At 43.3% G+C, this 13,346-nt stretch overlaps 1 protein-coding gene across 1 annotated transcript; it reads right to left on the bottom strand.

Annotated features, from left to right (window-relative positions):
* Window positions 1-436: 436 nt before the first annotated feature.
* Window positions 437-2,119, bottom strand: LOC310997302 (tripartite motif-containing protein 16-like; the record flags this gene model as incomplete). The annotated part of the gene is made up of 1 exon (XM_083986978.1): window positions 437-2,119. One exon carries the CDS (start codon window positions 2,117-2,119, stop codon window positions 437-439), a length of 1,683 nt encoding a protein of 560 aa, XP_083843104.1.
* Between the last annotated feature and the right edge of the window lie 11,227 nt (window positions 2,120-13,346).

The raw sequence follows: 13,346 nt of genomic DNA, 5'->3' as shown, positions 1-13,346 counted from the left end.
ATCTTATATTTTTTCATTGACAACGTGGATAATCTATAGATTATTATAGTTTATATCTATACATATATATTTTTCCATACATAAGAGTAAAGTGATTTAGATAACATGATTACAACAGCAGAACAGTCTGTGTTCCATACAACTACAGAGTAAATATAAAATCATCCAGGTTATATTCATAGTGATGATTAATATGATCAATAATCTTTGATAGACACTTTACACATGCTGATATTTTCCACATCCATAATATAATCCACATGTTAAATGCAAGTAACGATAAAGATTCATCAAACAAAATAATCTAATCCAGAAGTAGAAAATTAAAACATTAGACCATCACTGTCTGTATCAGTGCTAGTCTTGCTCGCCAGAAGAAAGGTGTGTGTGTGTTGGTTGGGGGTTGGGGTCGACTGCAGCATCATGATGAACCACACTAAACACTCCTGTACTTCAGCTCACACAACTCAGCTGTGTTTCCAACAGGATAATAAAGCCAGATTCCAGGATGTAGAGGCTGAGTGAAGGAGGTCTGGACTCTGTGGAGGAGAGTCATGGTTTCAGTGACGCTGTAGAAAGACAGAATACCTGCCCTGTGATCCAGGTACACTCCTATTCTGGAGGACAGAGGACCTGAGACGAAGGCACCTTTACTGTTATGTCTGAATTTATAACCACCACTGAAGCAGTGTAATGACCAGGATTTGTCATTGTATCCAAATGCACATTCATACCCTGTTCTCTGGATGTTCTTGTAGGAAACTGCTATATAAACGTCACCACTCCACTCCACCTCCCAGTAACAACGTCCTGTCAGACCCTCTGGACTCAGAACCTGCTCATGTCCAGTGAATCTGTCTGGATGACTTGGATATGACTGGTCCACTCTCATCACAGTTACTTTTCTGTTCCTGTCACTCAGTAACAAACGTGTGTGTGCTGTGTTTGGATCCAAAATGATTTGTTTTGAAAATCTCCAGAACTCATCTCTGGTCTGAGGTTCTCTCTGCAGCAGTAAAACTTCTACTTGAGACACTGACCATGAGACCTTTGACCCCTCCTCACTGAGAACAGCCTGTAGTTTATCTCTGGCCTCTGACACTGCTGCTGTCACTTCTTTAAAATATGTCTTAGATTGTTGAGTGATGGTGGGTAACTTCGTTGCTTCACCCAGAGGTGGCAGAGAGGGGTAGTTGTTTAGGAAATGGAGGTGGTCCTCTGTGATTGACAGCTGCTCCAGACCAGAGTCTTTCCTCCTCAGCTCAGTGATCTCCTGCTGCAGCTTCTCCTCCAGCTCTTTGACTCGACTCACTTCAGTTTCCTGTTGAGATCTGATCTGCTGCTTCACCTCAGACCTTCTCTTCTCCATGAGTTGGATCAAGTGGGTGAAGGTCTTCTCACTGTTACTAACAGCTTCATCAGCAGAGAGGTTGATGGCCTCCGCCTTCTGTTGAAGCACCTTCACATCTTTCTCTCTGTCCTGGATTCTCTGTTGGATCTTTTGACGACTCAGCCCGAGCTCCTTCTGTTTCTCAGCCCTTTCTGCTACAGCTGAGACTGTGTCGTGGCCTTTGTGTTCATCCATGGAGCAGAGAGAACAGATACACTGCTGATCGGTGCGGCAGAAGATCTTTATCACCTCATTATGGCGAGGGCAGATGTTCTCCAGAAGTTTAGAAGAGGCTTGGACCAGCGTGTGTTTCTTCAGTGGAGCTACGTCGTAGTGAGGCTGAAGGTGCTGCTCACAGTAAGAGGCCGTACACACCAGACAGGACTTGACGGCTTTCAGCTTCCTCCCAGTGCAGAAGTCACAGGCCACGTCTCCAGGTCCAGCGTAGGAGGGATCAGCTGAAGCAACTTTCAGTCCGACCTTCTTCACTTCCTCCACTAACTCTGCTAACATGGTGCTTTTCACCAGGGCTGGCCTCGGTGTGAAGCTCTGTCTGCACTGAGGACAGCTGCATGTCTTCTTCTGATCATCTTCACCCCAGCAGTTTTTAATACAGCTCATACAGTAGCTGTGTCCACAGGGAATAGTCACCGGCTCCTTTAGAAGATCCTGACAGATCGAACAGTTCCATTTTTCTTGATCCAGCTGAATCATTTGCTGCGCCGCCATCTCTCTTCCAGGACTGAATGTCGGTAAGTTTCACTTTCTGTTTCTGACACGTCACTGGTTTCCTCCCCTGTGCAGAGAGGAGGGTGTGTGAGAGCAGAGGAAACAGTGAACAGGCTGAAATCTGATAGCAGGAGGAGGAGGGAGAGGTCGTCAGGCTGGTGTGTGTCAGGAAGAGGAGTAGTGAGTTAGAATATCGTCTCTACACATGGAGCCTGTGTAACTGTCATAAAGCAGCAGGGGTCTCATTTATAAAACTGTGCGTGGGATCGTTACTAAAAGTGTACGTACGCCCAAAAGCCAAGTTTTGCGTGCGCCAGTAAATATTCAGACTTATAAAACCCTGCGTACGCACACTTGCAAGCAAACTTCCCTTTATAAATCACAGAGTTCCTACAAGTGTGCACAGCTGAATCCGCTTCACGTTCCGCCCTGTACACGCCCTGTTTTAACCATAGATGGTCAATGCAAACCACCACATGAATGCGATCTGCATGTCAATGAGCCTGACGTGCTGTTGTTCTGTCGGTGTTGTGAATTAGCTGCAGGTGTGAAAGTGGCGACGTGACGTGTTGCTGCACGCTGTGTTGTTTTGGTGCGCTGCCTCTCAAATGCTGGACCCGGTTCGGCACATGGTTACAACAATGACAACAGTTCTAATCTGAAACGAGTTATTAACCATTCATCATGGTCTCCCTCTCCCTCCTTTCTCCTCCAGCGGTGCCGTGGTGCAGAATTACGCACGGGGCTCTTCATACATTTACAGTAATTAGACTGATCGATAAAACTTTGAATAATTAGCGGAATCAGTTACATTCTGAGGAAGGATCAAACATGACACTTCTCTTGATAACAAGAAAACAGAATGTAACAATTGTGGGAACGATTACTGGATTTGTTTCCCCAGGGTTTGAGATTTAATTGACTCAAGATCATATGTTCACACAGTATCATAGGAACATATAGTTATTTACACCATGTATTTATCCCATGCAGCCGCGCCTCCTCTCCTCCTCCTGCGCTCTGGGAGTGGACAATATGACGGAGAGACGGTGGTGATTAAATATAGAGAAGGAATTTTGATTTTGAATTTTAAGTTACAGTAGATTCTAAGAAGATGTTTCTGAAACACCAGTCCGATGCAAAATAAGGGCGCTGTTGAATTAAATCACCGTGGCAACATGGATCTAACGCATACGGGTTGAAATTAAATGTGTGGCGGCCGATAATAAAAACATAATCGTTCTTCTCACTCATCATTTCCTGAGTCTGACTTCAGTTCACCACCACACCGTCTGTGTCGCCAATTCCCCTTTTCCTCCAAACCATGCGTACGCATGGCTCAGAGTTTGCTTAGAGCTGCGCACATTCTCCCGTCAAGTTTGTTTTTTATAGATCACAACCTTGGCGTGAAAAGTCACGTACGCCACTTTCAGCCCCGTTTTGTGCGTACGCAACGGTTATAAATGAGACCCCTGGTGATTGACTCAAACTCAGGGATCAGACAGGAAACCAAGTCAAAGTTGAAAATCAAAGTCTTTAATGAAGCCTGAGCTCAGACATGCAATGCCTTTAAATATGAGTAAATAAAACAGGCGAGGAGCAGCAAACAGGAAACAAATCACATCATCAGATTTGTGTCTTTTTGTACACATCATTTGTGTGTACGGACCAGTCCAGCCTGTCATCAAGGTGTACTCCAGGTACTTGTATGACTGAACCCTCTCAATGTCCACCCCATCCACGGTCACAGGCCGTAAGGATCTCTTGGACCTGCCAAAGTCAATAATCATTTCTTTGGTCTTTGATGTATTAAAGCAGAAGTGAGTGATCCGGTGGTTTTGGCTAATGCTGCGTTCCAGGCAGGTTTTTGAAACCGTAAATTACAGCTTCAAGTCACAACTTACGACTTTGTAGCGTTCCAGGCAACCCACTCGTGTTTTTCCGACCTGTTTTACCTGTGAAAGTCACTATAACGAACTGGTACGACTTCACAGGTCGGAAAAACACGAGTTACGAGTTGCCTTGAACGCACCATAACTTCTTGTCAGCCGACGGAGATAGCAGCCCCCGCCCTCGTCATGGATCTATTGGTCCTCGACGTCCCTACGTCACCACATTCAGGCGCATCCCTTGGCTGCACACACAGAGAGGACCGCCCCTTTATGCCGTTCTCTCTCCTCATTGGATAAAGGTTGTAGGATACAAGGAAAGTTTTCTCCTGGGCTCAGAGCAGAGCAGAGTGACTGACAGACCCGTGTTTCAGACCAAACACTCTATAGAAGTGATTGCTGTCGGAAGATACAACTATTTAAGACTTATATTAACACAAATATATCACTTACTTCTGCTTTAAGCAACAAGTTGTTCTTGTTGCACCAGTCTGTGAACGCCCCCACCAGGTCCCTGTATTCATCTTCCTGTCCCTTCTTCACACATGCCACTATGGCCGTGTCGTCAGAGTACTTCTGAACATGGCAAGATTCAGATGTGGATGTGAAATCTGCAGTGAAAAGTGTGAAGAGGTAAGGTGAGAGCACAGTACCTTGTGGTACTCCTACACTGCTCACCACTGTGTCTGACATGCAATTCCCCAGCCTCACATACTGTGGCCGCTCTGTCAGATAGTTATAGACCCACAAGATGATGGTTGGATGGGCACCCATCTTCTCCAGCTTTCCTCTCAGAATACTAGGTTGAATTGTGTCAAAGGCACTGGAAAAGTCTAGAAACAGCAGTCTCACATATCGCCCAGGTTCATCCAGGTAAGAGTAAATCCGATGCAACATGTAGATGATTGCATCGTCCACCCCAATGTTCTCCCGGTATGCAAACTGCAAGGGGTCCACAGAATGCTGCACTTGAGGTCGAAGGTGGCGAAGTAGTAGTCTCTCCAGAGTCTTCATAATATGAGAAGTCAGGGCTACTGGTCTGTAGTCACTGATTCCTGCTGGCCTCGCCACTTTGGGAACCGGCACCAGGCACGAGGTCTTCCAGAGAAGAGGGATCCTACATGACTGCAGGCTCAGGTTGAAGATGGTATGGAGAGGCACAGCCAGCTGGGCAGCACAGTCCTTAAGGAGTCTAGCTGAAACACCATCAGGGCCAGCCGACTTGCCAGGACGCAGTCTCCTCAGGTCTGCAGACACTTCCTCCAGGGAGAGTAGAGTGTCAGTTTGTGCTGATGTGACAGTTGAGGTTCCTGTCACTATGCCTCCAATTGATCATGTGCCCTGGCTACTTGGCCAAGGGGATGTCCCTTTGGGTGCCTGGCAAGTGCGCATGACTCTTACCCGGGAGGTGTGGGTTCAATCCCCGCCCGGGCCCTCTTCACCTTGCCACACTGACATTGAGGACACAGCAGAAGGGATTGAGGGGCTGCTGGGTGTCACAAGCAGCCTTTCAAACAACAACAATACACACAATATAATACAACACAACACAACAGCAAGAATAAAATGCAATGTAAGAAGAAAAAAAAAGAAAGAAAGAGAGGAAGAAAGAGGAGGACAAAGAGCACAGGGAGTGGCAAGAGGAAGAAATAGGGGAAATGTGACAGATAAGATCTAGACATGTTATCCACCATGTGCTGAGTCTGCAGGAGGCTGCGACCTCTGAGCTGCTCCACGCTCTGCTACCAGAGAGGACGTCCTCTCACACAGAAGACGGAATAGACACTACTCATTTTACTTATGTAACTGTGTCTGGGTTTTTTAATGTTTCCTCATTACATTTGTGTTCATAGTTTTATTTACAGCATGCTACAAAGAGAAATGCAAGACTAGATGACAGTGTCTTATATTTGGCACATGGCAGGTGGCGGTGAGTTGTGAAGGAAAAATTATCAGAGGGTTGGCGGTTCGAATCCCGCTCTGTCCCGGTTGCTGCCGTAGTTACCCACCTTGCTCCTGATGGGTCGTGGTTCGCGCATTGCATGGCAGCTTCCTAGCCTGATGCATCAGCCGCTTATTTCATTACATTTCAAAAAGCGTCTGAACACCAGCCGTAGAGATTCGTTTGCTTCCGGGAGGCGGTTGCTTCCGTTTGCTTCGACTAATCGCTGCTGCTTGGCGGTGACGTATGCTATGCGCCGGAAGCCGGGTGGTTTAGCATTGTAGTCTTTTTGAGCATATAGAAAACATGTGTAGGCTATCGACATCCCACCGCCGTAAAACAACAACAAGAAGAAGAAGATGTGTATTGACGAGTGTTGTCGTTTCTGTTCCTCAAATCTACGCATCAAAGGAACAATAACGCATTCAAAGATTATATTTGACAATAAGACAGAAAGTCTGCTTTCAAAGTTCGGTTTGAATCTGATCAAAACACCGCTTCGCTCCAGTCGGATGTGCATGAAATGTTACCGAGTACTTGTCCGATTACAAAACGACACGGATATAATTAATACTTGGAAAGACAAGGAGACATCGGACACTGGAGCAAGTGCAAGTGTCGTTGAAAAAAGAGACAGAGAACCCACTCCGTCTAAAACTCCGAGGGATATAAAGAAATCTCGCAAGTCCACCGTAACGTCAACGTTACCTTCACGGACAAGTGTTACTGAGGTGGGTAAAACAACTCTATTTCTATATTCATGGTAGCCTAAAAGTATTAGCCAGTGTGTGTATATTTTTCCGCTTCAGCTTTTAGATAAGCCCAAAACGTGATTTAGCCCATTTTCAATTGCTGTAATGTTAGGTGCTAAACGCCTAGCATTTTTTTTCCATTGTTTTGGTCAGAGGCAGGAGGGGGGTCACTGCAACAGCCCACATATGAGTTCACATACACTCAGAGCACAATAATGCAAATGTATTCCTTGATCAATGTGTTTTGTTTTGTTTTGTTTACTTTGTATTTGCATGAAACCCTTATATACCGTTTCTGTTGTAGGTTGTCCTGACATACTCCTTACATGATACAAGAACCTTCAAATGCCAGTCAGACGTTGCTGGAATTATTGAGAACTTGGCAAAAAAGAACTTTTTGAGAGCTGCCAATCTCATCTCACAACACAAAGAGCTCACCAACCACTTACGTCCCAGTTTTGTAAACATTGTTGAGGCTGAGTGCAAGATGCTGTGCAATCCATTGCATCAGTTCATGCTATGGAGGTCAGGTGCAAATGACATGCAATCATTTTCATTTGTGACACTGCATGAGGAACTAAAGCAGATGGCCCCATTCCTAACAAGTCTACTGTCAAGGATCACTGAAGACTCTGTGCCCCACATTTGCACGGCAGCATCAGTAGCTTTGAGGGCAAGGCAACCAAGATTATCTGCCCTTGCATATTATGTGGACTCAGTTTTGATGTATGGTGGCGCTAAAAGGGCTGTTTTCCAACGACTGGCAAAACTGGGAATTTCCACAGTCCACCAACGAGCAGTTGGGAAACAAAAAGAGCTTGCACACATCTGCACAGTTCCTGTGTTGTCCCTGAAAAGGGAATTGGAATATTTCTACAGCTCCCAGTCACAAGGCGCGACATCAAGTGACGCCACAGCTGCAGAGATTCAAAGAAGCTTGGAGGATCTTACCATATCAGGTCAGCTAGCTTTAATATATTTTTTGTTTTATTTTTATGAGTAGCTATTATTCCCTGAGACTTTCATTGTAAAATATAACAGACTGATTTCTATTTCCTTTCAGACATTTCAACAAGTGCAGTGCCCACAACCACAGAACAGAGCAGCACTACAGGGACCACAGAGCAGCTTACACAGGAGCCGGATGGCTGTGATGTTTTCACTTTCAGCACCCTGTCTAATGAAGAAATGGCCGATTTGGGTGTTGCACTTCTGCCTTCTCCACCACCTCCTCCTTCACGGGTTCCAAGTACCTATTCAATAATTTTTGACAACCTTGATTTTTTCATGCACACACATCACCAGTCTACAAATGTGCCAAACAAATCTATACACTGGATACACCACATGTGTGTCATCGACCGAGTCCCCACACTCCACCTGGAAAACTCTCAACCGACAAATAGCTTGACAGAATATGACCTTGGAATGTCACTTCCTGACAACCAGACTCAAGCCAACCTCTGTCGAGAATTTGTGGTGTTGGGAAGCCGAATCCTCACAACGTATCTGGAAGTGTTCAAACCCTTCTCAAATGTTGTTGTGCACCACATCCCACACCAGTATTCTGAAGCAATGTCCCAGCCTTCAACCCATGTAAGTCGTTCTTATTATAACACAATGAAAGAAATATTCTTGTAATGTTTGCATTATTGCATCTGCCAAACTAAAGTAGTACATCTCCTGAGGTTTTAGACACAGTTATTGTAATTGTTGTTTTTTGTTTTTTTTTCTATATGTAGTTCCCACTCGGACTTCTGTTCAAGAATGAGTGTCAAACTGGTGACTTGGTTGACGTTCTCCAACAGCTTCAGAACGAGTAAATATCAAAGGATATGTATCTTCCTGACATTGAGGGACAGTTTTCCAAACATGGATTGAACCATACTGAAAGAATTGGAATTGTTGAAATGTTTTTGTCTAGATAGTCCATAATTATTTATAGAAAAAATGAAAAATTTGTTGAAAATCATTCTTTAATGGTCTGTTCTCTGTAGGTATGTCCCGTTATCTCCTGATGGTTTGGAGAAGATTTTCATTGGAGGCGACAGACTTACAGAGAGCAACTGCAGGAATGTCCAGTTGGCCTTTGCTGATGGAGAAACTGAAAAAGACAGACTGGAGGGCCTCGCATTCAAGTTTGAAGATTGGCATGCCATTAGAAATATATTTTTGGTCTGTACTTGTCTTTCCCAATAACAAAAATACTGGCAAGGCTAGCGCTGCCTAATGCTTCCGGCATATTTCATTTGCCTCCAACATATAGTCTGGAAATTGATGTCCTAACTGTGACACCACACATAAGTATGCACAAGTACTTTACATGGAATATTTGAAATTTTACCGGTAATTCTGTTATTTTAATATGCTCCACAGATCTATCACCAGATTTTTTACAGTGTGGACTCTGCAAAGGACCATGGAACTCTCCTTGCAAACATGAATAAGTTAAGGTACTTATTATAGAGTACAACATGTGTAGATATGGAGATATAATGCCTTTAGATTAATGCCATATGCTCTGTTATGTTTGTGTATGTATGATCTGTTTTTAAAACCATGTGTTTATAAATGCTTCCCAAGGACTGTTCTTCTACTGATGATCTTCGCCAAACATGAATTTGTCTTGGATATATGAACTGTGTGCATGTTTATGACATGAGCAACAGCCACCATGAATTGGGCTGGTTTCCGCCAAAATGGTAATGTGTTTATTATTGTCCGTCTTTCTACTCATCTATCTACCTGTCTGTCTGCCTCTCTTTATGTTTATCTATGTATTTATGTATCTGTCAATCCATCCATCAAACCATTTCCTATGTCAGCTCTAACTTATCCACTTCTATTTGTCTGTGTGTCTCCTCCAATTGTTTGTCAACTTTTACCATGTATGTCTTATTTTCTCTGAGCTTTATTTCTCTCTGTCCTGACATATGTTACCTTTGTCTGTGTGTGTATGTCAACTTTTTACTCTGTCTCCCTTTTTTAGTTCTGTATCCTTGCCTGCATTTTTTTGGTCTGCTTTCATTAACAAGTGTCTTGTTCTCTCCCTCTTCTAATTCCTCTTAAATATTGTTTACTTTACTACATGTAAAATGTTTTTTATCTGCAGTCCCTGCTTGGAGACTGCCTAACAGTTATGTATGAAATAACAGGCGATGAGGTGTACTGGTAGAAGGAATTAATGAGCGAGGCGGAAGTGTTACTTCACGTCGGTGCTAGCTGGAGTGAAGTTTGCTTCTGCCAAGTTCATTAATTCTGTATAACGGCACACCTCAAAGGCTGTTATTCCGCTTATCACACGGTTGCAACTAATGTGGAGGCTGCAAAGAATGAACGTCAGTTTAAAACATAGTCTACAAAAGGGCGTAGCTAATGTATATACAAGCCTGATCAGTTGCTCTACTACTTTCTTTTCAACAGTGGTTATCGCTACAAACAGTTGAGTCCACTGTAGCTGTCAAGTTCAACTGGCGTTTTACTATAGTTGGTATGGCTGCCATTCAAACGAGCATTGTTGAGGTGATTAAACTTTTTAACCAGATCTACTTCATACAGTAGTTGTGCTTTAGGAAGACTTAACACACAACCTGCTAGCCAATCAGTATTTAGTACTCCATTTCACCGTGTGATAATCAGAAATACATATTATGTGTATTCCTTCATCATCACAACAAAACACAAGTTATTTTTTTCTATATTGACATGCCTATCCAATAACTGAGACTTTGACTTCAAGGTGCAGCAATGCAAAGCAAGGCCCGCACGCTGCATACAATGCCTACAAACAGTTTGTCCAGGTTGACACTACAGCCCTTTTCCTGGCAGCAGCGATGGAACACTTCAACCTGGATGATGTATCAGGTATTTAGCCCAAATAATTATCTGAATCAGTGCATTTACATGTAGCCAATAAACTGATATGAATCAGTTTATTTATTTACCAAATTGTTTGTCAATAAATTTTTAGACCTGTTTACACGCAGGTAAACAAATGTCACGTTTAGAGCATAGGCATGTTAAGCAAGCCAAATATGTCAATTTTCGGTTCATTCAAATCACAGAAAGATTATTACAAGATACCACACAGATTCAAGAAATTTTATTGGCTGCATGAAAATGCAAGATATGAAACAAGGTAAAAAGCATATACCATGGCCTAACATAATTTTCCTTATACTTTTTTAGCCAAACCAGAGGGTTTTGTTCCAGACCACATCCTCCAAGGCTCTGATGAACAAAAGAGGGCCTGGCTCCATGACAGTGTGGCAGAGGTCGTCAATAAGTTTGTCATGTTTGCAGACATGTCTGAACTCTCAGCTGGCATTTCAGAAGAAGCAAGAACACATCAAAAAGAAAAACTCCTGTGTCGTGAACCAGGGTGCTCAAAAGCATTCATATACTCCAAGGCAAGAGTCAACCATGAGAATAAAGTCCATGGTCTTGTGGTGGCACCAGCTCCAGCAGCTGAGCCTGTGCCCTCCAGTATGGACGACCATAAGAAATTGCACACAGAGGCCAGGCTTAGCTTTGGGTTTCTTCTTGCAAACTTTTTGGATGCTGTGAAAGAAGGGGATGGGGAGCGTCTTATGAGGCTGTATAAGGTGGCGTTGCTCATCTATAAGGCTTATGGACATACTCAGTATGCATACAGTACCTTCCTCCTCACTGTGCAACTTAACGCAACCTTATCACCTCGGCTTGCACACAACTTGAAATGGAACAGATTCTGGAATGGAAAGGGTGGTAAAGGAAGAAACATTCCTCTGGATCTGCACCTAGAGCACTTGAACAATTTCCTAAAGGCCTTCCTGAAAAACAAGGGCCCAAACTTGACAGAAGAATCTGCTGACAGGGTCGGCAGATCTGTTGGTGTGTTGAAGGCGATGATGGACACAACGGACAAAGAGCTGCAGGTGACACGCACAAGTGGCACCCATCATCACGCCAACTTGAGGGAAGATGTTTTCGTGTTGCTTAGAGTATTTAGGGAGACAGAGGTTTTCAAAAGCCAACCAGGGAGACACTTTTTGGCTTTCCCCAACTTTGAGCGCAACATTTTTTCCCGTTTGAAATATAAGGACCTGTGGCAGTGGATGCGTTCCAAACTGAAAGAGTTGAGAGCTATACCCATTTAAAGAAATAGACATGCAAAGCATGTAGGGACCCAGGTTTTGATAAGACAAGGCATGAAACATGTATGGCAATTATTGCATTGTGGGAGTGTCTCAAGCACTCATGTAAAGAGAGCTATTCTCAGATGTAACAATCTTGATTGTCAATGTTTAATAATGTATGTCATTACACTTTGCATTGAGTAAACAATGTAAATTGTTGAAACTTTCTTTGATAGTGTGTTATCATAGATGAATAATATAACTTATTATTGTTGCAAGTCATGTGTCTGGTGTTGTCTGTAAAATAAGGTTTTGGAAACAGGGGATCACAACATATTTTTTTTATTTTGGCTCGGTTATATACATATATACAGTTGTACATCAAAGAAGCAAACATTTAACAATATGTACTGCAAATACATTCCTCCATGATAATGTGGATAATTTCCTTACTCACATATCTGACTCAGAGCTACTAACGCGGCTTCTCAGTGCATCATCTGCATCAGAACAGTCATCAGCATCATCGAAATAGGTACCATAGTACAGATCTGGCTCATCCAAGCTCTCGCTCAAAACAGATTGCACATCAACATCAACATCACCAAAAACCTCAATAATGATATTCAAAATTTCTTTCGCATGGTCAAGCTTGAAGACAGGGAGGTTAACAATAACATATTGCAAATCAAATATGTATTGGCAATGGTTCAAGACTGAAACAACCAGTTCTTGACTAAATCCTGTGCATGCCTCTTGTGAAGTGTACAGATGAGTGGAGGAGTTTATCAAACTAGTCCTGTAGTCATTAAGCAAATCTGCAATCAAAGATTTGTCTTTTTCGCTCACCTGTCTAGACCTCAAGCTCACAGTCTTGCTTTGTGTTGCCTCGTAATTTGGAATGGGCTCTGCACATGTTCCAGGGGAACAGGAACACATACTGTGGCAGAATGTGCAACACTGGTGGCCTGGCTGGACGCTAATGGGCTCCTCTTCAAAATGAGCATAAAGGCATTTTCTGATACACTGATCTTCAGCAAAAGAAGCCAGCTCTCTAACCTCTTTCTCAATGTGCAAGTACATTTTAGTGTTGTACAAAATGGCATGTGCTGGTTGACCATGTCTGCCAGCACGACCCACTTGTTGGACAAGTGTTTCTAAATCACTTGGTAACCCATACATGACAATGTGAGAGACATTTTGGAAATTTAAGCCCATGCCCAAAGCTGTTGTGGCCACAACAACTCGACAACTGCCTTCCCCTCTCAGTGACCTCAATATTCTTTCTTTGTTCTGTGGAAGAGTCTTGCTGTGGAATATTCCAATGAGGAGTTTGTCATAGTTACGCTCAGGGTCGCAGTTTACCCAAGCATGTTGTTGTAGTTCTGCCTTTAGGTAAGCATATACCTTCCCCACCATCTTCAACGTTTGGCAGTAAATCAGAACTGGCTCCATCATTTCACCTTTGATTTTTATGTCATTGATTAACCAGTCAAAACAGTCCATGGTGTTGTTTGAGGTCTGACA

The sequence above is a fragment of the Trachurus trachurus genome (genome assembly GCF_905171665.1).
Source record: "Trachurus trachurus genome assembly, chromosome: 14".
NCBI lineage: Eukaryota > Metazoa > Chordata > Actinopteri > Carangiformes > Carangidae > Trachurus > Trachurus trachurus.
This window is presented reverse-complemented; position numbering and strand designations above follow the sequence as displayed.